General features: G+C 52.1%; 1 protein-coding gene across 1 annotated transcript; it reads right to left on the bottom strand.

Annotated features, from left to right (window-relative positions):
* Positions 1 to 78: 78 nt before the first annotated feature.
* IGFBP5 (insulin like growth factor binding protein 5) lies at positions 79 to 26,628 on the bottom strand. Its single transcript, XM_064165568.1, has 4 exons — positions 25,329 to 26,628; positions 6,526 to 6,752; positions 6,244 to 6,363; positions 79 to 5,935 (listed from the first exon to the last, which is right to left on the bottom strand). The coding sequence occupies exons 1-4, from the start codon at positions 25,657 to 25,659 to the stop codon at positions 5,804 to 5,806; spliced, it is 810 nt and encodes a 269-aa protein (XP_064021638.1). The 5' UTR covers positions 25,660 to 26,628; the 3' UTR covers positions 79 to 5,803.
* Positions 26,629 to 26,891: the final 263 nt, after the last annotated feature.

Here is a 26,891-nt window from a genome sequence, read left to right as displayed (position 1 = left end):
AGCTCTGGTGTGCAGGCACAAAACGACCTGCACTGGCAAACTGCAGCTTTAGTAGAGCACAGAAACTACACACCACTGTAATATGAACAATAGTATTTAATACAAAGAATATAATTAGTGTCACTTTGTGACTGTATCTATGTACAGCTCCCTATATATGGGCACATAGTTGCAGCCTGTGGCTCTACGTGGCTCCTGCAGCCTGGAGTGCCTGCCCAGTTTGTGAGGTGGCACGGGAGGCAGTGGGGTGCAGATCCCTGCCTTGTTCATTCAGGGTGGCAGGTTTGGCACCATCCATGCTATGGGGTGAAAAAGCCATCAGGGAAAAGCAGGTTGCTGAGTCAGTTCTGGGTGGTGCAGAGTCAGTCCTGAGCGGGACAGAAGTTTTAGGACACCCCTAGCAACACATGGTTCCCAGTGGGGACCAAAGTGGGTGTCTTTGCATCCCAGCCTACTCTGGACACATGGGGCAATGTTGGCAGCCTGGGTGGGTGGAAGGGGGGAGGACCACAGTAGGAAGGAGGTGCAGGTATGTGCAGGAGAATGAAAAGGCATGGCTCTGTGGGTGGAAGTGAAGGACGTATCTGTGTGACACCAGGGAGTAAATGGGACGGTGGGAAGGGCCACCAAGGGCTACTACCGTGAGGTGTCTGAGGACCACAGTCTGTCCGGGCTGCCCAGGAATGGCACAAGGATGCTTCTGCACACTGAGATGTCTCTCTCCACTGACCAGAAAGGTCCAAGGCTCAAACATCACGTCCAGTCCCAAACTGTCTGGGCTAGCAGCTGGAGCCTCAGCCTCAGCCAGACCCTCTCCTCCCATAACCTGAGCGAGCGTGGCTGCTGTGCCCCACTGACACACCCATGCAAGGAAACTGCTAAAACCCCCCAGGGCAGCTCTGCTTTAAAGGTGCTCTGCACTCCTCCTGCAATTTTACCACTGCCTTACCGTATTGCTCTGGCACCAAAAGCTCTCCTAAACCTTTACCATCCTGATCTAGGTTAGGGTGTCCTCCCATGGCAGGGGGGGGTTGGAACTAGATGATCCTCGTGGTCCCTTCCAACCCTGACTGATTCTGTGATCCTATACCACCACATTACCCCACACTGTCTATCTTCCCCAGCACCCCTGTGGATCTGGCTGAGCTTTCCAGGGCACAGTGTGGCCAGCCAGGGGATCCTTTGGGGGGCAGGAGCAGTTTGCTGGCAGGCCCCAGCATGCAGACGCTCCACGAGGGTCAGGCACAAGCTAACTGAATGCATAACTTTATTAAATAAATGCTTTGTCATGAGAAAAGACAAAGATCAAAGAGTAACATAAATTATAAGTTGAATAAATAGTATACAGCAATCTTCACTTTTTAATAAAACGTGAGATTTTCTTTTCCTTAAGTACAAAATGCTAAACAGAGCATTAAGCTCTTCTTCCATTGTCAGTTTTTCACAAACTGCCTTTTTTTTCCTTTTTTTTTTCGTTTGTTTTGTTCTTTTTTTTTTTCCCTCCACCAGTAAGTTTAGTTTGGTTTGTTTTTTTTCCTTATTTACCGGAGGGGAGAGGGGAAAGAAAAAAAATATTTAAAAAAAAAGATTAAAAAAAAAAAAGACCAACCAACAGAACAGAACAAAAACGAAACACAACGACAACAACAGAGCTACCGTATGTATGTAAAGCTATAAAAAGCTACCGTAAAATGTGTAGTGAGTATTGCTTAAAGAGAAAAACCAGGCAGGAACCTCGGAATCGGATCTCGTGTGCTCTAACGGCCGTGCTGCGGCCGCGGCGCAACGCGCTGGGCGACGCCCGTCCCGCCGGCAGCGGCAGGGGCTGGCGGGGCTGGGGTCGGGGCCCAGGAGGCAGGGCTCCTAGCCGGTGCCAGGACAGCGGTCTGGAAGCAAGGTGAACTGTCTGTCGTTAAATATGCAATGCTCCGTTTGGGAAAAACCAAAATAAATCAACAAAAACAACAGGAAAAAAAAAATCCCAACCCAACAACATCGACGTCTTGACGGGAAAGGGGAAGAAGAAGAGAGAGCAGAGAAATAGTGCAAAATGCTCTTGGACTAGTTAGTGGTTCTCCAAGTCCACTGCAGTACAGACAAGGGGCAGCCCAGCCAATGCGCGCCGCTCCCAGGGCACATGTGGTGGAAAGGCTGTCCTGACCCCTGCGTCATCCTCCTCCTCCTCTCTCTCCCAGCCAGCATCCGGGGTACCAGTGCAGGCTCGGTGCAAACACTATGGCTGCAGACCCCCCAAGCCTCATTCCTCCCCGATGCGCAAACTGCCAGCACTTGCCCGTGTGGTTCAAGCCCTGCTCCCACTGCCCACCAAGCCCTCCTCGGATCCCAAATCTACGCTTTTGGTTTGCACACTCCAAGTGCTGCTTGGGTGCTCACCTCATCACTGCTGCCCCTGGGAGGGTGAACCTCTTCTGAACCTGCTCTCACCCCCAGCCTGACCCAGCCTCCAACTCTTCTCCTAAACACCAGTGCAGCCTGCAAACAGCTTTTCTGCCAGGAGCGTGCAAGGGAGCAGCTGTCCTGGGCGCAGAGGTGGCTTAGTGGGGGGTCGAGGGCAGTGCAGCCCCGTCCTTGCATCCTCCTCCCCTCAGGGTGATGGGGACAGGACAGGCAGCGCCATCTGAGCACTGGATGTGCAGCAGCAGGGAGGGAGGCTGCGCAGGATGGATTTTTGGTGCTCTGGGCTCACGGGGCCATGGCTAAGCGTCAATTTGTAGGGAGAAGTTGGGGAGGCACCCTGTGTTCCCCCTCCCAGTGTCACTGTGGTGGCCACATCAGGAGGCCACCAGCGGGCCTTGTGAGCTGGCCCTCCTGCTGCAAAAAGCATCAGCCCCGAAAGACAAGGTCCGTGAGGAGCTGCTGTCCCTCTGCCCATGCCCATCCTGCCCCAACAGCACATCTCCTTTCTCTGCAGCCAAAGGCTTTCAAGTTTTGGGAAATCAAACAACAACACAAACAAACAAAAAAGCAAGAAAGAGGGAGAGAGAAGGAGAGAAGGGTTCTGGGAAAGGTGGTACTGGCCTATAACAGTCAGGAGGTTTTGCACAGGGATCAGTGAGTGGAAGAGATGGGAGACAGTGGTGACAGTGGTGATCTGTGGCCCTTGGGGTTGGCACAGGCTCCTCCTCTTCCACCTGCCTTCTTTACCCCCTCTTCACCCCACCTTCAGCACATCATTAACCCACCACTCTGGTCAAAGGGACCCTGCACCTGCAAAGCCTGAAGGGTCCCTTGCCTGGCCCCAACACCCACCTAGGGTCACACTGCTCCAGCAGGCTTTGTTTTTTCCTTTTCTCCTTTCTCCTGGCAGATCTGCATTTGACGGCACTCTCCCTTCTTTTCAGCAAGGGAAGAAGCCTCAGATCCAAGCACGCCCCACCGAGTCTCCATGGAAGTCCACTAACAAAACTCACTCCCAATGTAACTCCAAGGGAAATACCAAAGTCCAGAGGCAAGCACCCTGCTGGGGGGACTGCAGGGTGCCCAGGCTATTAGGGTGTCCAACTGGTGATGAAGCCTCCAGCAGACCATCTTGGTTGTGGAATTCTCCTTGTTCTGTCCCTGATGGTGGAGACGTGGTGGCAGTGCAGCCCCCTCTTGCTCTCTATGCAGCTCCAGAACGCTCCAAGGGACTTCAGGGGTGCAGAAGCCTTCCCTCTGGGATCAGCCATGTCCTTTGACCAGCACCAGCTGCCATCTCCAACTGTGGCAGCAGGATATTGTCCCCAGTGGGTGAATGTTTCACCTAGACCCTACGGCTCACTTTCTTTTCCTTCCTTTCCTTCACCGCAGGATCTCCTCCCAGCACTGACGTCCTTGAGACCCTTGTCAGGAGGAAATGGGAGGTGACAGCCCCAAAATCCAATGTAAAACCTAAAACCAGAACAGTCAGGAAGGCAGCAGAGGGTTGTCCCAGCATATCTGAGGCAGTTGTGGTGGCTCTCCATGATGTGGTGGCTGCTGCCACTCAACATGGAGCTGTGTCCCAGGTTAAAGGCAAGGGCCTGCTGCAGGATCTTGCTGTAGGGTGGCAGGAATCGGTCATGGCAGCACGAGCAGTATCCTCAGTGTGAAAGGATGGAGACCAGCACTTTCCCCACCCATGGAAAAGGCTATAAGGCAGTCTTAACAAAAATCCAAGACAAGACAAGGCGTAGGCTTATTGTACTTCTTCCCCAGGAGCAAACAACTTTTTTGGCTGTGAAAAAAATCAATAATTAAAAAAAGACTCCTCCATAGTTGGTCTTCCTCATGGTGGCAAAAGGGCAGTGAAGAGTTTTGGCCCCGATCCCCCTGTCCTCACATTGCTGTCTGGACGGCAATGGAGTATCTGTGGGGTTGGGTCAGATGCAGCCCTTAGTCCAGCAGGTTACTGTGATTGTTTTGGGGGGGGCAGCATCTCTCCCCCTGCTTATAGTTAATATAAGTTAATCCCTCTGGATTGCAGGTTTCAAGGCAAAGTTTTGCAAGGAGGAAAAGTCACATCCGTGCACATGCAGCTCACACACACACAGAGGCGAGAAACACTTCCACACCTGGGTGGACAACAGTCAGTCCCGCTTGGCCAAAACAATTTCTGACCTCCTGGTCAAGAGGACCTGGACGGAGGAGGCTTATCTTTATTTTTGTTTGTAATGGTTTCTTGCCAAAGTCCATGAATACTTTTTGGGGTGAGTGGGTATTCATGCTGTAGCGGTAGCTGTTTTCTTCCCTGGGCCATCTCCAGACACGAAGTCATCAGTCCCACTCCTCCCAACATGTCAAAATCTGCCTGCATCTTGGAAGGTCATTTGAGACTAAAGTCAAATCAAACCAACTCAAGTGAGTCCCAGCAATGTGGGCAGGAGGCACTGGAGGACCACAGTGAGAAGGGGGAGCACTGGAGGCCACAACATTTGCTTTTGAGACATTTTCTTAGAAAACAACTATCTGACCTGGGAAACAAAATTAACCTGCCTGAAGCCCCTGCTGGAAAATCACCAACTTGGAAAGCTTCCTGCATCAGAGTGGCCTCTGCTTATGGCAGGGGCGTACAGGCAGTGCTGTGGAGAGGTGTGAGGAGGCACGGGATGGTGGAGCGGCCATGGCTGATTTGTCTCTGGCTCTGTCCTTTCCTGCTAAGTCCTCGTCAACAGGCTGCTGTAGATTCCGAGTCCTCAGTTTCTACAGGGTTTGTTTTTCTCTTCTCTTCTCTTTTCCTCTCCTTTCTCTCTTTTCCTTTTCTTTTCTTTCCTTTTCTTTTCTTTTCTTTTCTTTTCTTTTCTTTTCTTTTCTTTTCTTTTCTTTTCTTTTCTTTTCTTTTCTTTTCTTTTCTTTTCTTTTCTTTTCTTTTCTTTTCTTTTCTTTTCTTTTCTTTTCTTTTCTTTTCTTTTCTTTTCTTTTCTTTTCTTTTTTCTTTTTTCTTCTCTTCTCTTCTCTTCTCTTCTCTTCTCTTCTCTTCTCTTCTCTTCTCTTCTCTTCTCTTCTCTTCTCTTCTCTCTTCTCTTTTTCTTTTCTTTCCTCTTTTCCTTTTTTATTTTAATCTCCTTTCCTTTTTATTTTTTTTCTTCTTTCTTTTCTCTTTTCCTTTTTTTTTGTTTTTCTATTCTTTTTCCTTTCTTTATTTATCTTCTCTCTCTTCCATTTCTCTTTTTTTACTTTTTCTTCCTTTCTGTTTTTTATTTTCCTTTCTTTTTTCTTCTTACATGAGATGAAAGGAATCGGAGTCCCGGGGCACAGGGAGGTGCAGAGGGGAGGGTGGAAGGGAGCCAGGATGTGTGATGGGACAGAGGGAGGGGATGCAACTTCACTCCACATTGCTGCTGTCGAACGCGTGACACTGCAGGTCTCCACTCAGGTAGTCAGTCCCTGGCAGTTTCATTCCGTATTTGTCCACGCACCAACACAACCCACGCTTGCGGCCTCGGGAGGGCTTGCACTGGGGAGACACCCAAGGGCAGAGATCAGGAGACGGCCACCAGCTGCCACAGGACTGCCTTGCGCTGGCGATCAGGATCAGGCCTGTGCTCAAGCCCAGCTCAAGCTCTCTGAACCTTCTTCCTCCCACACTAGCTTATTCGGGATGTCCACCTAAGACCAGGTGGCACTCAGAGCCATCAGCAAGGCCACCCGCCACCAGCTCTGCCCATGCTCAGAGCGACCTCCTCACCAGCCCAGCAGAGGAAAAAACCTCCATCGTTTTCATCCAGGGCAGTGGACCCCCGACTTGGAAAGCACTTTTCTTACCTGCTTCCTCTTGTAGAAGCCCTTTCGGTCGCAGTTGGGGAGGTGGACGGCTCGGGGGACCATCCGCTGGCTGCTCTTCAGCTCCTGCAGGGATGCCTCCATGTGCCTGCGGCAGGGGCCCTGCAAGCAGGGAGAAGATGGAGGGTGAGAATGAGATCACCCTGCAGCAAGCCTCCAGCCACACACGCCCCTGGGTGCCCTGCTCTCTGCTCCCCAGGGGAGCGAAGCCCTCCTGCAGCCCCTGCCCGCGGGAGCCCCCCGGGGGAAGGCAGAGGCGCCCACCAGCTCGAACTCCTGCCGGAGCTCAGGGATGACGACGCGGGGGTGTGCCGTGTTCTCCGCCATGCCCATGAACTTGGCCAGGGTCAGCTTCTTGCGGCGGTCCTTCTTCAGGGCCTCAGCCTTCAGCTCGGAGAGGCGCCCGTGCTTGGGCCGGTAGGCCTTAGGCGGGTAGGTCTCCTCTGCCATCTCTGATGTGGTTGGCTCCTCGTGTTCTCGGGACTCCCGTTCTGGAAAGGAAGAGACACCAAAGCGTCAGGTCTTCACCGTCTGGCTGGGGCTGGCTTTTGCATGGAGAGCCTCCTACTCGTTCTTGCACCAGGCAAGATGGAAACAAATGATCAAACAAACCCCATTCCCAACTGCTGCCTCCAGCCCTGACTTTATCCCACTCTGCGGGACTTGGCTCGGCTTTCGTGTGACCCCTAAGCTCAGGACAGGGAAGTGTCTGAGGGCACAGAGGGTTCTGGGGTCAGGATGGGCTCCTGCGTACAAGGCCACAATTGTCTGCAGTGTGTCAGTGCAGAAAGACTGTCGGGAGAGTTAGCACAAGCCCAGGAAGGACTGCACACCCATTGTGGGAGAAGCTCCTCATTAACAATGCTGAGAGCATTAAGTGACAAATTCACACCCTGCTCCACCTTGCAAGATGCGAGAGCAAAATCCAGGGATGCTCAGAGATGAGGTCATTCCAAAGTCAGGGTCAGTCACGCAGCAAAGCCACCAGGCAGTTGAGCTTACCCTTTGGCAGTGACACTGGAGATGTGTCTGACAAGTGACAGATCTGCGGGGTCCTCACCCCACAGCTCCATAGGCGTGAGACCAAACCAGCCCCTGTCCACTGGCACCCACCAAGCAGCCAGCCAAGCCTGCGGTCATGCTGCCAAGTGGTGCTGCCTGACTGTGGTTGTCACTGACAGGACTAGTGGCAAGGGAGGAGTGGACTTAGGCTCTCCCCATGGCAGTCACCTTCCCAGACACACCCCAGATTGCCCCAGTGTGAGCTGTGCCAGCAGGATGCAGTCAGGAGCCCTGCACAGTTATATATAGGACAGCTGGTGATAGTCTAAACTTAGATGACTTGTGACATTTAGTACAGCCACCACAGTGAAAAAGGGTTATTTCTGGACCAAATTTGAACAGAGCTTAAGGTTCCCGAGGCTCCTGCTCTCCCAGTTCCTGATTCCCAGCAGCACTTTGCTGACACAAGGTCTGTTCTGAGGCCAGTGGGCAGTCATGAGGAGACCCACACAGTGGGCAGAAAAGCATGAAAGTGGATGAAATCCCTCCCTGCACAGCATCTCCAGCCACTGCAGTGCCACTGGACCTGGCTCATCCCCTCCTGCAACCCCATCTTGAAGACAGAAGGGCACTCATTTTGCCCCTCCTCACAACATCACTATTGGCACTAAAGAAAAAGGCTTGAGGTGAAAATAAAAGTGGAAGGCACTTCCTGAGCAAGGCAATCAGAAGCCTCCGTGCAGATCGGCTGCTCCCTGGAGCCCAGATGCACCCCAGAGGGAAGGAGGATAGCTTTGCCTCAGCGGTCTGCTTAGGGGTGCCTGGGGCACACCCGGCCAGGAGGGAGAGAGGAAGGCGCTGCTGAGCAGCAGAGGGCAGCACCAGCCTGTCACAGGCTCCCCCAGCTGGGTGGCCTTGAAGGTGTCTGAGGTGACAGGGTGGTCGCTGAGCTCCCAAGCCTGCCATGGCGACCAGTCTCTTCTTCCTCCTAGCCGAGATGGATCTGTCTTCTCCCAGCAAAACTGCCAAGTTTTCCACCACCACTCATTTGTTAAAGCAACCTCTCCCCCTGCCTCAGTCAGCATCCCTGACTCAGCACCCTCCTAATCACCCACAGCAACGTAAATAACCCATGCACACCATCCCTGAGACTTGCATGCATCCCGAGGAGGGGCTCCTCTTGCCATTTTGCCCCATGACACCCCTATGTTTGACATTTTGAGCTTGCTGCAGGTCTCCAAGGCCCCTGCAGGCCAGGGCTCCTCTATTACTGACAGGCAAGGCATAGAGGAGAGAGTGATTAAATTGGGAATGACCTCGTCCCCGAGGAAATGACTCTGTACAAGGTGCAACAGAAGAGCATCTTTTGCCACAAAGACATTGTGGCAGTTCGAGATCTGAAAGGAGACCAGAGACATCCACAGTGACTAAACCCCTCCACAGCAATGACATGCTGTGATCTGTCCCAGGAATGCCCTCTGGCACCGACTGCCAGGGCCAGACAGGGCAGAGCTAGGGCATCTCCTTGGGCTGCCCTGTGGTAATTCAGGAGAGAGGAAGATTTGCACCAGAACAGGCAACTATACAATAACACAGGAGAGGCACAGCCACATGGGCAAACCTTAAACAACAAACAAATGGGACAAGGCAGTGAGGATTAAGTCAGGAAAACAGCACGACGTGTCCAGTCCCCAGGAGTCACAGTGCAATAGGTGCTTGCAGCAGCTCAGCCTGCTCATACACTCAGCAGCTTCAGCCTCTGCAAACACCTTGCCCCTCTGCTTCCTGCAAGCTGCCAGGCATGCAGAGCGGGCTGGGAGCTGGGGATTAACATGGAGCCCTTTCCACAAGGCAAGATGGGAGCCACAGGAGCCCAGTACTCTATGGAGGGACTCGTGGGCTGGCATGCGCTGAAAGCTCCCAGCTTCCAGCCCAAGTGCAGTGTTTTCTGCAGGGCTGGAACTTGAATCCCTTTGTCATTTTGGCACAGGCGGGTCTCTGCTCAAGTGCTAATACAACAAAGGATGGCTTTAGTGGGACTCCTCCATCTGCTGCTCAGCAGTGGTGTCTGCTTTAGGTCTTTATTTCCCAGTAGGAACTCATGGATACCTTGGAGGGGATCTCTTTCCTCCATCTTCTGATGGTTTTTATAGCCAAATTTCCTTCAGCAAGCAAGGCTGACAAAGGTCCTGTTCATGCACTTAACTATCAGTTCCCTAACTTGGTACTAACAAGCCAGTTTTGACAAACTGAAAGGCAGAGATTTCTGACACATAAACACTTGACAAGCTCTGGGCAACTGGTGAAGAACCTTCCTGGTGCCAATGGGAGGAAGAAATGCAGTCAGGACGTGCATCACCTGCACAGTCCCAAACTATGCCCTCTGTCTGGCTCATACACATTAACCTGCAGCCACCCGCTCACTGCATCCAGAACCAGACACCCACGGAGGTATCTCTAGAGCCCCTGCCCATCTTCACCCACCAGCTCATTCGTTAACCTCCATTTGCCACTCCAGACTGGTTTGTGGCAGACAGCACTGACACCACCGCACCTCTGCTCCCGAGGAGACGTAGCAGGAGCAATGCCTTATTTCCCCGAACGAGTGCTAACAGTGCCTGTCTGGAGCTTAGGAAGGAGGCTGGAGCTGCTCCTCCCTTGTACTGGGATCTGGCCTGCTGCACAGCCCTTCCCGCCCACGGGCACCTGCCCTGCCAGTCCAGTGATTGGGTTTCACGCAGGTGGCTCTTCGCGGAGGCAGAGCATGCTCCACCTCTGCCCTGCAGCTGCGGGCACAAGGCGCAGGCAGGGCAGCCCAAGCACAGCGGGAAGCAGCAGGCGGGTGGCTTTCACATCTCCATGCCTCTCTGCAGCGGTCTCAGGCTCAGGGGCACACTCGCTGGTCAAGTCAAAGTTGTCTGATTAGCCTGGAGGTGAGACCTGGACTGTAGACACCTTGAGCATCTGGAGATGCTCCTCTCACAAGTGGGCCAGGACTGCCTTGCTGATGTTGCAGTTCTGAAATACCCACAGCAGAGCATGCACTGTCCTCTGCCCCGAGACTAAGGGCTTGGTGCTCTTTCCCCGCTCCTGAGCGGGAGCCTCTCGCAACCCTTTCACCCTGCCCCTTCAGAAGAGACACAGAGTGGCAAAACACCAGGCAGGGCTTCTGGGAAGCTACAAATCATTGCTGTCCGGCTGCCTGCTGACCTTGACAGACATCACCCAGGGCAGCCTGTGCACCTTCCTGCCCCTGGGCCAGAATCCAGTCCGGGTGCTTCTGTGCTCCAGATGTCTTGGACACGTGTGAGGTCCCCACAGGGTGTGTGCGTGTGTACATATGTGGGCGTGGGGCGTGTGGGAACACCACCTCCCTGCTTGATGATGTTGCAGAGGGGCGCAGGAGGGTTGTTCCCAGTGGCTAGGAGGCGTGGATTTTCTGAACATGTTTTCATTGGTTTCTGGCAGGAAGGTAGGAAAAGTATCTACTGACCGCTGCTGCTAATGGTCCGTGTGTGGTACATCCACAGCCCACTGCTAAAGGACTTGCTGTCCCGTTCCAACGCCCCCAAATAAGCCACGTGCACCTACGGAGGACAGGAAGAAGCACAGCGCAGCCCTGCTGAGCAGCCCTGTGGATTGTTAGCGCTGTCACTATGACTTACAGCCTGAGCACTGGCGGCATACACCACTGACACGGGGGTGCTGGGGAAAGACTTGGTGAGGATCTCAGTTAAACAGCGCTGGAATGACGGCGAGTGGCACTGAGGCCTTCAGAAGTTGCCAGCCCTACCTTTGCCTCCAAGACTCAGCTGCTGCTCTGCAGAGGTGTGAGGTGTTGTAAGATGGAAATTAAGGCTTCTGTTGCCCAGGGCTGAAACAGCACTGGTTGCAGAACAGCAGTGTCTCCAACCAAACAGTGCCGTGCAGCAGTGTGCAACGTCTCTGCTCTCCACCGGAGGAGGATTTAGCTCCAGGACAAACAGCCACTTCCCAGTATTCCCATGAAGGGAATACCCTCATCTGCAGGACTTCACCGGGTGACTCCCCAGCCCTGATTTTCCGTCGGGCTCCCTGTGATTTTGGGCCGTGGTGGCAGCGGTTTTTGAGGTCCAGCTTCTATTCCACTGCTGCTTGCAGCAGCGAGGCATTTTGCAGCCCCGAGCAGCTGACCTGACACCCTGTCTGTCTGCGGGGAGGAGGAGGAGGAGGAGGGACAGCACCGTGAGATCAGACACCCTAGGCAGCCAATGCTGGCAGCGCAGAAGGGGGAAAATATGAAGGGAGAGGCTGGAGAAGGAGGGATTTTTTCTGCAGTTCCCATTGACAGGGACCCTGAGCACTAATCAGAGCCAGATCCAAGCACTCCCTCTGAGCTTCACCCATAACAGCTCCCCAGCACAAGCAGCTGCAGACTCCTATCAATGGCAGCTCCATTATCTGCCCAACATCGAGCTAGATTCTTAGGACTTCCTGCTAGACTTCACACACATACAGAGGCAGAGCCAAGGACTGCTGAACTAATCATTTGTCTTCTTCCCTGTACCTGCTGATAGGACAAGATCCTTCCATTTGTCCTTCCTCCCCCAGTCTTTATGGTACACGTTCTTGATGGGCAACACAAAGCAGCTTCCCTAGGCTCCCTGTGGCTAGGAGAGGGGCAGTGTTCGTGTTGTCCCTGAAAAGAGCTTTTGCACTTACAAATCATGTCAGAAATGTTTCTATTTGTCTTCAGACTGGGTCTTACACAGGAATTCCCTGCTCAGGGCCCTGGCTGGTAAGAACCCCATTGCTCATTTCCCCAGGTTGCCCTCCTCACTTGTACTCACTCCAGAGGAGATGGATGTGCCCAACCCGTGCTGAAACCTCCCGGGATATGCAGTTGCTCCTCAGCACCTGTGACCACGATGGGAAAATAAAAGTCCCTCCCTCCTTTTCAGCAGACAGGGACAGCCACCGTGTTTGCATTCCCAAGGGACACAGAGCGAGGAGGGTCAGCTCATCTCTCGCCCTTTGGGAGATGGAGAGCAGAACTGAAGAGAAAAGCATTCCTGAGCTCCCTGGAGGCTGCTGGGATCAGCCCAGACAGAAGGCAGCTTTCACAGCCTAACGAGGAAGAGCTCATTTATGTTCCACTTGCAGGCACAACCCCCAGTGTGGTGCTAAATGACCCAGGAGGCTGGGCAGTGGAGCCGGCTCAGGCGCAGTGCCCAGGGCTGGGGTCACTGCTCTGGACCACCGCCCCAGTGAAGTCAGGCAGTGATCTCAGATGGCTGCCCAGCCCAAGGCTGTCTGGCACCCACCAGAGGTGAGGCAGCCAGAGCCAGGGATGTAGGTTCTGGCCAGTCCCCCTGCTAGCCCAGGGTGTTGGCTGCCGGAGAGCCAGCTGCAGCGTGCCTTGGACTTCCAACGAACTCTAGTGCTTTTGCGGGCCCGGACGGCAGGGCCAGGGAGCAGCCCGCGGTGCCTGCACGGCAAGGAGACACCACACGCTGAGAATGACAGCAGAACATCAACCCTGCTTAGACTGCCACCCCACCTAGCCCGAGCCCCAGCGATGCACAACAGGCATTTACAACAGATCTGTGTCCAATAACGCCCATCTGCTAGAACAGAGGTTCTGAGTCTTTGTCGGATGGCTCAGCTCCGTGTCTAAGGCATTGCAGAGGTGCTGCACCCTCCACACTGTGACCAGCCCCATCACTTGGCTCGAGTGATGATTTTAGGGTAGAACAGCGTATCTGGGGAGGCTCTGGTCTCCAAAGGTCTGAAATTAGGAAAGATAAATCCCACTACCTCTTCAGTATTGTCCCCTTGCAGATTCTGACACAGCTCTCATGGGCAGCAGTGCCAAACTGTTTTACACACATGGGAGCAACGCTGAGTAAGCCCAAATCCTCTTTCCTTCACTGGGACTTAGGTACCTTAACAGCTGCCAAAGGCAGCAAAGCACTTCTGTGATTTGCAGAGTGTGGATGGAAGTCTTTAGCAGCCAAAGCATTGTAGAGCACCCACAAAAGCACCCACTGTGCCCCACCATGCCCAATCCTCTATCAAAGACACGTGATCAGAGGCCATGGCCCGAAAGCCACACAAGCTTTCAGAAGAGAGCTCTGAGGTATCCCAGCACCTCAGATCCCTCTGACTGCATGGCAAAAATTGCTGGGACTTCTTTCTCTTGTCCCACAGAGGCCTCTTTAAAGAGAAGGATGCGGATCAGTGGGACCAATCTCAAAGAGACAGAAAAAGCAGCCAGAGGACTGGAAGCATTCAACTCTAGTTTAAGGCTTTATCTCCATTTTATTAAGCCAAGGGCCAGAGAACCCTTGAGAACAGCTCAGGAATACCTGAAGACCCTGGGCAAGCAGGGATAGATGGCAGAGGGATGTGCCATATTGTGGCCTTTTCCTTTTAGTTATTGTTTGGGCTTTGCTGAACTAGCCTGGAAGACCTGCTCTCTCTGAGGAGATTTCTGTCTCCTCAGCAGAAACCTGCAGATGCAGATTCTGCTGCATCAGCCTGGGCTCACCGGCAGAGCGTGAATATCAGGTGCTTGGGGGGCCCCCAGGTTCACACAGCATTCATGGGAAAGGGAGATCATTGTCCTGATGACCTCGGTGTCCTCATAAAGAGCTGGATAGGGGAGAAATGCAGCTCAGCATGTGGGAAAGGAGCTCTCAAGGGAACCAGCTCCTGTTTTGGTCTGCTCTGGAAGCACAAAGCCTATCTGCAGGAACTCATCTTTGGGTCAACACCGCTTCTCCGCAGTGCCAGCAAGTGCCGCAGAGGTGGGAGAGGTACAGCTGTGGGAACTTGAACTGTATGGAAGGATCTGTGTTGCTGTGTGCCAAATGATACTTTCCTGAGCTGCCCTTCTTTGCTGCAGCCACAAAGTAAAACTCCCTGGAAGCCACTCTCTAGAGCACTGAGAAAACCAGGTTTAGAGATGGGAAGCTTCATAATGTAAGCTCTCTCCTCACATACTGCTACCTGTTAGTTCAGCAGGCTCCAAGCAACTATGCTGTGCTGGAAGAGACAAGCTTGGGTGTCAGATGGAGGGCTGGGCTTGTTCTGACCTGGTATGTACAAGCTAGGACTGCACCTCACTGTTGTCTTTGACCTGTCTCCTTCCTGAGAGCTCCTAAATCTCGCTATGAACAGTTCTCCACAGAGGCTTGGAAGGCAGGAATGCATGTACAGGAGATATCAAGTTCAGGTGGAGGTCTGAGCCTGTGGTGGACAGGCAGTGTGGCCAGAGACTTGGGGTGCCTAGCAACAACCATTTTGGTGCAAGAGGGAACCCAATCTGTTTATCCAGGAAAATAGCTGGGAAGCTTTCCAGAGTTTCTCCCTCTAGTAGGATGATGAACATTCATCCACCAATACAATTACATGATGCTGACATAAGCCATCTTGAAACATTTTAGGTACTCTCTTTCTAGATAGCTACTTGTGTCAGCCTGACATTTCCTGAACAAAGTTATTTTCCAGGGGACTGAAGAGGCAAGTGAAGGAGAAGGAAGTATTTCGGGATCAGATTTACATCAAGATGTTCCTGTTGCTGATGCACTGATGATAGGAAGATAAAACCTGAAGACTACACACATTCCACATTCCATATGCTGAAAGTGCAGAAGCAGCTGAGAGCTGAATTGAAGAATGACCCAGAACAATCTAAATGAATCATCTTTCAATATTACAGTGATGAAAACATATTTCTCTTTCCTTTAAGTAGTCAGGCTCTGTTGCATCTCTTCCATCAAAGCTGCCCGAGTGGCAGAGTCCCTCAGTTGTAATAAAGACAGCAAAACCCACTGGGGTGTCAAGGAACTGAAAGCAGAAAAGAGCACAGGAGAAGTCAGGGAAGAAGGCTGCACAACAGCCTCTGCCTAACTGACAATAAAAGGGAGGCAAATCTCAGGCAGCTCCCAACAAGCATAATTTAATTGCTGTCAGAGTTCCTCCCTGGGCTTTATCTGTGGCAAAATGACAGGAAAATCCTTCAGGTCTTCTGAACGGTAATTAAGTGGTGTGATGTGTTGGAAGAGAAACTTAACAGTATCCATCAACTCTATTGTGTGAGGGAGAAGAGTGATAAGGAGGACTTTTTCAGATGGAGGTAACTAAACAGTGGTGGTGGAGGAGAGGAAACATCTCTGTGGAGGAAGAGTAGGTAGTTTTGTGCCCTTGGACTATGTGGGGTGGGTCTCCAAAACTCAGTTGAATGTAGGTGTCAATGTGAGTGAGATGTGAAGAAACCTGGACTCAAAAGCAAGGTGTTGCCAGGATGCTGACACTATTTGAGTGACTGAAAGCCAAGTGTGACAAGTCATAGTAGAGACAGATCCTAAGAAGGCCTTAGAAACACAGCCATAAGAAGAAAAAGGTGTTTCTGCCAGCCACCAACACTTGAGATGTCACTGTGGAGACTGGAGCATTTTACCCCAAGAATAACATGCAATTGAGAGGAAAGAACCTATACTAAAGCGGATGATCTCGCCAAGAGGATGTTCTACCACAGAGGCAGCCACTGTAGCTTGTGCTGCTCCTTGACCTGCTTACAGATCAAAGTGGCTTAAACCTCGAGTCGGAATTTTAAATCTGATGTAGTTTTATACCGAGCAGGAGCTTTTGTACCTGGCCTACCAGAACTGAACCTGCAAGAGGCTGCTCTCAGTGGAGGCTGATGGTCACCATCACAAGATCCATCCTGACTGAAGCTACTGATCATGGAATCACAGAACCAATCAGGTTGGAAGAGACCTCCAAGCTCAGCCAGCCCAACCTAGCACCCAGCCCTGCCCAAGCAACCAGACCATGGCACTCAGTGCCCCAGCCAGCCTTGGCTTCAACACCTCCAGCCACAGCCACTCCACCACCTCCCTGGGCAGCCCATTCCAATGCCAACCATCCTCTCTGCCAACAACTTCCTCCTCACATCCAGCCTAGACCTCTCCTGGCACAGCTTGAGGCTGTGTCCCCTTGCTCTGATAATCTCTGTCAGCCAGTAACTGGAAGAGACAGGAAAACCAAACACTTATTGCAGTGCAAAGAGAGGCGAAGACACATCAGGTGGAGTCTGGAGATGCACCTGTGTCGGGTGCAGGATGAGAACTAGTCCAACACCACAAGTATTTCAGGCATGCAGCTGTGATTGCACCCTCCAGCCTAGCCTGGATTAATTTCCAGGCCTTCAGCCTGACTTTCACTGTTCTGTCTTAAACCAGATGAAAAAGATCCATGAGATCATCTATTGCTCAGCTGTGTGTCAGCACCTGATGACACACTGTCACATGCACTGCCAGATCTGACAGTGATGAGATTTCCACCTCTGCCCTCAGGACTCTCTTCTAATTTCTTAATGGTTCCTTCTCTCAGGAAGCCCTCATATGGCCTAGTCATTATTTAATCTCTTAGTCTGCCCAAGCAGTACCACAAAAAAAGTATCAAGAGTTTGATGTTCACATTGACAGTACTGCAAGCAGACACTTGTTCCAGCTTGCTCCTAACGGAAGACTTCTGCCTTCCCTAGCCATTTCCCTCCCTGCACTCTAGCACCAACAAACTCCTTTTGGTCCAACGCAAAGTAAAGATGTTTTTGGATGTTAAAAATGCACCAGGGGTCCCTTGGTGGAGCAGAGGGCACAGACTTCCATTCTGGGGTAGGAAATTCCATGAAACCCTTTGCCATAGGTCTAGAGTCTTTCTGGACTGACAAAGGCCTGGCTTCACTTTGTTGCTTTCCTGTAGCCTGAAGCTGCTTTTGCTATTACAAAACCAACTAAACACTGCAACAGTTACGAAATGATGCAGTAAAATATGCCTTCTGCTCTTTCTTCACAGGCCAAGGCAGGGGGACTGCCATGTCACTTGGTGCTTAGACACGGTTAAGATGTATTAAGACAGACACGTGGCTGGGGCAGCACTACAGCTGACTGCTGGACGTGCAGTCCCTCCCTAAGAAACCTCTTTTGTTCCCTTCTCCAGCTTCTCCTTTAAGCTAAAAAGTAGAAGGCAGGTTCCGTAGCTGTTCACTGGCTTGTTTAATTACTAGCTGCTCATTTTTAGCCCAAAGCATAACATCTGATTTCTTAAGCACGAAGCAGAGGGTCTGTTGATTTAATTGCCTTCCAAGGGTGAATCCTGCCTGAATTCAGAAAAACAAAATGTTTCTTTTGTCTGTTCCTGAAAAAAGTGTTATGACTGTTGGGCAACTCTGCCCCCAAAATTTCCTTTAAGATACATTCCCTCTCCATTTAACTAGGGGATCATTTCCTTAAGTATCTGCCAAGATTACCTTCTTGCCCTTAACAGCAACCAGATTGGTTATCTCCATCAACATACCTCCACCAGTGAGCCAGCTGTGCTCAACCAACAGGCAAACAAACCCAACTGCAATAACAGCCCTCAGGCCAGGCAGCTGCTAAGAGTTTCCCAATCCTGCTGAAGCCAACCACATCTTGGGCTTTGGCCTCAGTCCTTTGGGAACTGAAGTAGCTGGCTCCCATGAAGGGGATTAGCTGCCTGGAAGCCTGTGATGCTCTGGGTCTAGTGAAAAGGTGCTCAGAATCTTGCAGGATCAAGCCCTGCCACACTAAGAGGGAGTGATGTGCCAGGGGTGGGGGTGGTATTGACACACATTTTGTGTGAAGGAGGCAACACCAAGAGGGTGGAGGCACAGAGAAAATGTATGGGAATATCAAAGGAGTCTGGAGAATGAGAGCAATGGTGAGGGCAATGGACAGAGCAGGGGTGAGGGCAATGGGGAGAGCAGGGGTGAGTGCAATGGAGAGAGAAGGGGTGAGGGCAATGGAGAGAGCAGGGGAGAGGGCAATGGGGAGAGCAGGGGTGAGGGCAATGGAGAGAGAAGGGGTGAGGGCAATGGAGAGAGAAGGGGTGAGGGCAATGGAGAGAGCAGGGGGGAGGGCAATGGGGAGAGCAGGGGTGAGGGCAATGGAGAGAGAAGGGGTGAGGGCAATGGAGAGAGAAGGGGTGAGGGCAATGGAGAGAGAAGGGGAGAGGGCAATGGGGAGAGCAAGGGTGAGTGCAATGGAGAGAGCAGGGGGGAGGGCAATGGGGAAAGCAGGGGTGAGGGCAATGGGGAGAGCGGGGGTGAGGGCAATGGCGAGAGCAGGGGTGAGGGTGATGGGGAAAGCAGGGGTGAGGGCAATGGCGAGAGCAGGGGTGAGGGCAATGGCGAGAGCAGGGGTGAGGGTGATGGGGAAAGCAGGGATGAGGGCAATGGGGAGAGCAAGGGTCTATGATGCCTCCTCAAGGTTAAGCCTGTTGGCCAGAGTCTCTGCAGCCAGGGAAGCTTGGACCTTCCTGCAAGCGCAGCTGATGGTTAAAGACATGGACTGAAGAGCAGTTAATACACTTGTCCTGGAGACATCACAGGCAGACAGAATATCCACCAAAACATGCAGGGAAATGGCTGAAATTTGCCCGTATCAAACTACCAAGAATCCCAAAGTTCTTCAAATACATTACACTGGCTCCTGCTAGAGTTAACTGAGCTGTGAGTTGACATAACCACCAAGGGTTCCCCTCAGATCACTAGCATCAAAGAGCCACCTCAAAAGCAACATCTTGCTGAGAGCTGCCTTTGCTATACATCTGAAGCAGTAGAGTGTCTTGTGGGGGTTGAATGGTGAGAGAGGATGGGAGCTTGCACGCCATCACCAGATACATGATCCTTCCCAGACGGGCAAAGCATGACTCCTGCCTAGTGATCTCACATGGGCAGTCCCAGGGGCCAGAAGCACTGGCACAGCTCCTATCCCACCATGTATGACCCACAGGCAGCCCTGCACACTGCTTCAGGAAGATGCAGTATGGTGAACTCTCTAAATGGTATTACAGGGTCCAGGTCTTAGAGCATCACAGCACATGGGCCAGGGTTCTCTCTCCTCCTTGTGCTTTTGTCTGCGGCTGTCCTGAGGATAAACAGGTATTATCTATCTTCTCACCTGTAAAACATCTCCTTACAAATGACTAGGTGGTTATGCTGGCTGCCGGCGAGTTCATCCAGGCCAAACTCTTTAGATAATTTTTGACCACTGCATGCACCATTTCTTCAAATCCTGCTGCTTCTTTCTCATCCTCAGTTCTGGAGGTTGTTTCTCCAGCCCTCAGCTTACCACTTTTCAGCAAATTTGCCACCTTTCCTAAATTGATTCTTCTTCCCCTCTTTCCCAAAGGCCAGTTGCTGCTGCTTGGACAAAGAGAAGTTTGCAGGGTCCTAGGGCACTCAGTGCCCCAAGTCCCATCTCCACTACCAATGCTACCAGGCACTGTGGCAGAAACATTGGCTGCCTCTCTGAAAGCTATAACCTCTCCACACCTTCACTGGGCTATCTCTTGGAGTACTTAACTAACACAGACTTAGTCAATCCAGAAAATACAACCCACCTCCAAACACAGAAGGTGAGTTTGGATCCACACAGACGGCTGGGAGGAATATTTTGTCTTTCTGCTTCCTTGCTTCCTCTTGTTCAATATGCTCAGCTGCTGCACCTCATTTCTCAGCCCTCAGTGCGAGGACAGGGCAAACTGGTCTGTATGCCAATATCTGATCTTGCCAGCAAAGCACTGATGTGCCAGTTGTAAGCACCACTGCACCTAAGCAAGGGTTGAGTGTGCTGTGTCTCCCCCAGAGACAAAAATGTTCCATGTGTGTGTTTGCACACATGAAATCGTTGTGCCGGCGTGCGTGGGCGTGTGAACATGGGTACCTGTGTGTGCATGCTGACATGCATTATCTGCCTTGTGCATGTTAATCCTGCTGCACGGCAGCCCACGTGGAGGGACAGGTGTGCTCCAGCCAAATTCTGCTTTTATTTATGTCCCACCTTGAATTTGCATTACAAAGTGCTTGGTAAAAACATAGGCAGGACTTGCTGCACCGTGGGCCCTTTCATCTCCTGTGTGATTTTGCACGAGTGCAACGAGCTGCAACTGTTCTTAGTTATGTGCCCCACTGAGCAGAGGGGAGGTTGAGGTTCCCATCCCCCTTAGCAGACTGCTCCCAGGCTTTTTCAGTTTGAGTGAAGAGAGCTGGGGACTGCCACTGCTGTAATAGCTCCCGCAGCTGCCTCTACATCTGCATCGCCTTTAGATTTAGCGTGGGTAAAACTTCCAGCAGACGTTAGGAGGAAGCAGAGCACCATGCTCCTTGCGAGGCAGCGCCTGCTCGCTGCATCTCGTTCTCTCCTCCCTCCACAGATGTCCTGAGACACCAGTGCCAAACTACACAACCAAAGCAAACGAGAGGCTATCCCAAAAGTGGCACAGCATACCTTTTGCCCTTCTCTTCCCGGCCTAATGGGACACTTCACCTTGCAATCGTGCCAACACTTCCAACTACACACAACTCTGCTCATGCCACCAACATGCTAAAACCATGGCAGTCATCTGTGCATAGGACGCTGGTGCTTAAATATTGATGTGAGGAGGGGCACAGACAGCATCTCTCTGGTTGGCAGAGGGTCCAATTTAAGGCCAGCCTCTGTTCTCTGCTGCAGTGCAGATTCTATAGGGGCTCCTTTTGTTCACCTGGAGTGGGTCCAGGGCAGAGAGTGTGGCACGGCAGCTTGGGACCGGCTTTCTCCCACATGAATGCATGCACGCACGCATGCAGAGAGCCACGTCTTTGCTCTGGTGAACTCTGCTGGCACCCGGCAGGAATTTCATTTGTATCAACTGCTTAATATTCTTGCTCCTTCCTTTAGAAACCAGGCTGCTGAAAAATATTTCCAGCCAAGGCTCCTCCTTTCCTGTTTGAAGCACCTCATCCCTCCCTGCCCTCTGTGCACACACCGCAGGAACCTGGCGCTCTCGCTGCCACCTGATGGATTTCACTTTCTTGTCTTTTAATTTAAAGTATTATTAGTGTTGTTAAAACTTCAGATCAAAAGAAAAGTGGAGATTTTCCTGGTTTGGACCTGGAGCTTTGCAGGCCTGTTGCTACTAGCTCACACCTTGACAGCCCAGAAGCTGCTTCACACAAAGGACCTGCTGCTCAGCACCAGCCGGGTTCCTCCCTGAGCAACACGTTTGCACCCGGGCATGTCCCAGGCGCCCTGCTCCCATGACCCCTGACTTAACCCTCACCCTTGCCCTGAACCTTGGCACAGGGCTGCCCACTTGCCCCACTACATCCCCATCACTCATCCTTGAAGCCCCACATCCCTGGACAGGGAGCAGAAGAGACAGGAAGGAGAAACAGGGTGGGGAGGAATGTCGGGGAAGGATAAGGGACTGCACCAAACACAAGCGGCAGGAAACTTGGGCTCGGCAGCGCTCCTCCTCCACCCACTTCCAGCTGACGCAGCAAAGATGATTTTCTTAGGGCTAATTCTGCATACCCCCCTCCCCCTCTCCCCTCCTGGTTATCATTGGCTCGGGGTTTCATAAGGAAACTTGCCAAGTCTTGCTCGTTCTCTAGAAAGAGAGCAGGAATGCGAGAGGAGAAGGAAATATTTGACAACCTTTGTTTTTCCACGAGCCTTTTTAGGGCAGGAGGCTCCAATCTGTGCCCTCCGATCCCCAGAGCTCAGCCTGACCTTGCTGTCTCAGCAGAAGGAAGTCTGGCAGGAGCACGGGGGTGAAAAATGGAAAGACATGGTGTGTTTCAAAGGAAACCTAAACAAAACAGAGAAAACCCAGAATCCTGCAGCGTGTGCCATAAATGAAGCTCATTCATGGCTTTTTTACCAGGAACAGTCAATTACAGCCCAAATGTTTGGGTTTTGGTAAAGGACCATGTCTGACTGTTGTGCCAGGAAGGACTACAGGGACCCTCCTGTCAGTACCTACACATCTGTCAACCTAAAACCAGCCTCGCCTATAATCCCACACTTGCTCTGATTTCTGATCTCTCAGCAGATCAGGACATTCTGCCCAACAGCTCCAGCGTTTTTCAGTACTGCTGTGCTCAAGCCTATAGATGAGGAAACTGAGGCATGGTACCTGGGAGCTTCTTGTCCATAAGCAAGACATCTGGTCTGCAGGAGAGCCAAGTCCAGCCTCCTGTCCCCGGGGTCTTGCAATATTGCTTGTTGCACTTCCACCTCAACTGTAAGGAGAGCATCTGTGATGGTGCGCTTGGCCAGCCCCCGAGCAGCAGTAGATAGAAACTCAGTTTGATCTAGTCCCCGACGCTGGCACATGGTTTATTTTGCAGACTGCTGATCCTTTGCAGCGTTTCGTAACTCAGGGCCAATTTTGGTCATTGATAGATGGAAGGGCCAGGCCAGCTTCCCCAGCACACAGTCCCTGCACTGCCATCCAAGCTGGCAGAGGTCAGAAAGTTCAAGTCAAACTTCATTTCTTTCCTTGCCCCGTTGCTTAGGAACACGCCTATGAAAATATACTTTGTTCTCACATGCTACCACTCAAATGCCAAGAGAGGGTTGGTTTTTTTTTTTTCCATTCCCATCCTCAGGAATTTCTGATTTATTTTTTATTTCTTTTTTTGCAGTCAGGGAAGTCTCAGGAGGAGCCCCTTGGTCCCCTGCAGCTTCTCGAAGCAGCCTACGGATCTGATCCAGGCTTGCCTCCTGCCTGTGAACAAAACCCATCAAAAAGAGCCCCCTGCGGCACCTGGGGAGTCCAAACTGGAACTGCAAGTGGTGCCAGCGGGCTGGTTTTGCAACAGACCTGTAACCTCCTTCCTATCTCTCCTTCAGTCAGTGGGTGAAGAAAACCAAAAGCAGGAATCCTGGAGGAAAGTTTCAGTATGAGACACCTGCTAAAGGACCAGTTTCCTTGGAAAGAGGGAGGCAGGTGGAATGAAGGCAGATTCATGCTGGGAGCCAACTATCAAAGCATTTTTGGCCTTCGCAGGGCACGCTTGCCGTGAGCATCAGGATCGGCCCTGCTCTCCCAGATGTTGCTGGGTTTCAGCTGCAAGGCTTTGCCTTTCTGACCACACCGCCTGCCCCTGGCCATGCACATGCACTCAGAGTAAATAAACACCAGAGATGACTCTCTCCAGGATATTTCACCAAGCTCCACACCACTGGGTTACTGCCTGGCTTCCAGGACTCCGTGGCAGGAATGTTGCTTCCTGGATTCACCTTCTGCTCCCTGTGCAGGTACACTCCCAACCCTCACTCCTTCCAGCTCCCTTTCAGAAACTCAAGCTCAGTTTTGCTGTTCCTGGCTGATCTTAGGGGAGTTTGGCCATTCGCTGTCACCTGAGGGCAGTCACACACACAGAATTTGGTTTTGATCTGAAGGATGGAGTACAGTAACACAACCACTGTCTGCACACAGAATGGAGAGAAATCATAAAGGATCTCTGACAGGAGAAACAGATTCCCATTGTGCAGAAGCCTGCTAACAAGTGAAAACTACTTTTCAAGGACCAAAACAAAGTTGGGGTCTTGTTTCTGTCATTTTTTTGGCTGAGTGGTTCTGCAGTTCCCTGAACATGCAGACACCCTCCCTGCCTCCCCTCCATGCCGTGACAGAAAACCAGATGTATTTGGAGCAGTATATGGAAAGTGTCTGTGCAGGAGCTACAGGCTCCAGGAATGGACTCTGGAGTGCCAGACTGGAGGAGTGCCTTCTCTCATGCTTTTGTCATGTGCAAAGTGCAAACATTTCAGAAGCCTGGCTTTGCACTGGTGCTACCATGCCAGACCTTTGTGCTCACTTTTAACCTATTCTTTCCGATCATTACCAACATCATCATTTTTTTCCAACTGTAGATTCCCCATCCCTAATGCACCTGCTCTCTTCTCCTCCCTGCACTAAAACCCAACAAAGATGTCTAGCAGCAGGCAGCCAGAAGGAAAAGGCTGCAATGACTGCAAAGAGAAAGCAGGAAGCTGAGCAACAAACCTGAGGGTGGCTGAAGACTTCGGGGATGGGGCAGGTGGATGCAAAACAGTGTCCTGCCCTGCCCTCTAACTTAAGCTTCAGAGACCAGCTCAGAACCTACAGCAAGGTGGAGGATGTGGTGAGAGAAAGGAGTCAGGGAGAAGGTGAAGACAGAGATGTAGAAAAGATGTAAAGGATTCATCTGGGGAAGCACTGGAATGCAGCTGTGACTAAAAGGTGCAGCTGTGAAATGGGAAAAGAAAAGCTTTCCTGGGGGATGAGACAACCCAGAAGTGATGATGGAGGGTAAGGAAGGCTGTGAGATGATGCAATATGAGGTTCAACCAGGGCATGGGTGCAAAGAAGGTTGGGAAAAGCGGAGAGGGGCATGGAAGTGCAGCTAGGAGGATGCAGGAGAGTACCTGCAAAGATGGAAACGCTTCTGGGTGTGTGTGTGTGTTTAAGAGCAGCTGAAAAGACAAAACCAAAACAAAACAAAACAAACCAAAACACCAGCTAGGAGGTGGAAGAGCCGTTGGAATGACAGAAAAGTATCTGAGCGGGTGGAAAAGCAGTAACGGGAAGTAGTGGTGGTGGAAAAGTAGCCAGAAAGGATGGAAAAGCAACGGAGGGCTCGGTTGGGGGTGCGCGGGGGGAGGGAAGCAGGAACGGCGAAATGGCTGGGAAAATGGAAAAGCAGCTGGGGTGTGTTCATGTGTGAGAAAGATCAGGCAGAAAGATGTAGAACTAACCAGAAAGCCAGAAAAGCAGCTGCTGGTGGTGGAGGGGAACGGAAGAATGGAAGCGCAGCCGTGAAAAGGCAGAAAAGCACACGGCGGGGGAGGGGGCGATGTGAGAGCAGCTAGGGAGGGTGAGGATGGAAAAGCGGCAGGAAAGATGGAAAAGTAGCCGAGAAGGCAGAAAAGCAAAAGCGGGTGCATGGAAGAGCACCTGGGAAGGTGGGAAAGCCGCCGGAAGGATGGGCGAGCAGCCGGAGGTGGGGGGAGGCAGGGAAAAGCAGCCAGCGGGAGGGAGTAGAAAAGCGAGCGGAAAGATGGAAAGGGAGCTGGAACGGCGGAAGAGCAAGCGGAGGGGCAGGGAAGAGCACCCGGAAAGAGGGAAAATGCAGGCGGGAGATGGTGGCGGGGTGGAAAAAGCAGGCGGAAAGATGGAAAAGAGGCGGCAAGAGGGAAAAGCATCTGCGAGGATGAGGCTGGAAGCAGCGGGGGGTCACTCACCGGCCTTGGCTTGCTCGCGGTAGCTCTTCTCGCTGAGGCAGACGGCGGTGCCGTGCAGCAGGGCATGCAGCGGCTTCTCCTCGCCCTGGCGCGGAAGGCAGCGCAGCCCGCGGGCGCAGCGCTCGGTGTAGACGCCGCAGGGCTGCCCGGCGGGCAGGGCGCAGGTCAGGCAGCAGCCACAGCCCGGCTCCTTCACCAGCTCGCAGCCCAGCGGCGGCGGCGGGCACAGCGACAGCGCTTTGCCGTCGCAGGGCTCGCACTGCACGAAGGAGCCCAGGCACCGCGACAGCCCCGGGCAGGCGCCCAGCAGCACCAGCAGCCGCAGCAGCATCGCAGCGGGGATGCTGCGGGACGGGGCGCGAGGGCCTGCCGGGAGCAGGGGGCGCTTGCTTCCCTCTTGCCCCTTCGGGGGCCGAAAAAGAAGAAGAAGAAGAACAACAACAAAAAAAAAAAATCAAAAAGGAAAAGGGGCGGAAAGCGCAGCCCCAACTTGCAGGCGCCCCACTCTAGGATTTGTTCTCGGGCTGCGAGACCTTCCTGCTTTGCTTTGGCGTTGGGAGAGGGGGACGTGTCTAGGTTTGCTTTTTGTCTTTCGAGTTGATGTGGGGATTTTTCCCCCCTTTTCTCCTTCTTTCAGCTTTTTTTTCTCTCCTCGAAAGGGGGGAATCCACACCGCGATCGGCAGGAGCGCAAAAAAAAGAAAAGAAAGGGGGAGGGAAGGAGGGGAGGAAAGCCTGCAGGGACTGCACAGCCTACAGGTTGTAGGGGGAGGGTGGAGGAGCAGGGGGGTTCGGGGAGGTGAGACGGCGATTTCACACTCACGCACACACACGCTCTTCCCAAAGGGCTAGGAGACAGGTTAGGAAGGGAGCAAAGTTCCTTGGAAACCAGTGTCCTGCTATTAATGCATCAAAGCAGTCAAAGAGGGGGGAAATAAAAAACCAAACCAACAACCGAAAACCCACAGGAGAAGGAAGGGGGGATGCAGAGCTCCTCTTCCCTCTTTCTTCTGCAGGAGGAGAGAAAAGCCTCTCCCGACGCAATGAGCTTCTGGGAAGCTTGATACGAAGCAAAGTTGTGTTTCGATCGTCTCTTGTTCAACCCTCCCGCTTTCCTCTTCCAAGATTTGCAAAGGGGAGAAAAAAAGGGGAAAAAAAAAAGAAAAAAAAAAGGAGAAAAAAGGCAAAAAAAAGGCAAAAAAAGTTTTCTGCAAAGTTTGAGTGTTTTGTTGCAAAGTCTCTAGAGGAGCGGTGAAAAAACGGGGAAGGGGGTTAAAAAAAAAGGAGGGGGGGGAGAAAAATCCACTTTGTAGATCTCCCAACACTTTTCCCCTGGAGAAGTTTCTAAAGAGACTGAATACTGCAGAACAGGCTGTCTTTTAAATAGACTGCCTCTGGCTGCCTGCCAGCCCCTAGCTGCAATTTGAGATCCCAATGACACCTCAGTTTGACTAGGTGCCAGCAGCGAGGGCCCTATCAGTGCACACTGGAGCTGGTGGGGGTGGGGTGCACAGCTTCTGACTTCTGGGCTTCAAACCCCGGGCAGTGATCAAGGATAATATTA

This window comes from Pogoniulus pusillus, chromosome 2, assembly GCF_015220805.1.
Source record: "Pogoniulus pusillus isolate bPogPus1 chromosome 2, bPogPus1.pri, whole genome shotgun sequence".
Taxonomy (NCBI): domain Eukaryota; kingdom Metazoa; phylum Chordata; class Aves; order Piciformes; family Lybiidae; genus Pogoniulus; species Pogoniulus pusillus.
This window is presented reverse-complemented; position numbering and strand designations above follow the sequence as displayed.

What these genes read in the sequence shown, in the direction of transcription:
- IGFBP5 (XM_064165568.1), bottom strand. Translation starts at nt 25,659, where the DNA reads ATGCTGCTGCGGCTGCTGGTGCTGCTGGGCGCCTGCCCGGGGCTGTCG. An exon ending in CCGCGAGCAAGCCAAGGCCG is followed by an intron (nt 6,753 to 25,328) that starts GTGAGTGACCCC and finishes CTTCCTTTCCAG; the next exon opens with AACGGGAGTCCCGAGAACAC. An exon ending in TCCGGCAGGAGTTCGAGCTG is followed by an intron (nt 6,364 to 6,525) that starts GTGGGCGCCTCT and finishes CCCTGCTTGCAG; the next exon opens with GGCCCCTGCCGCAGGCACAT.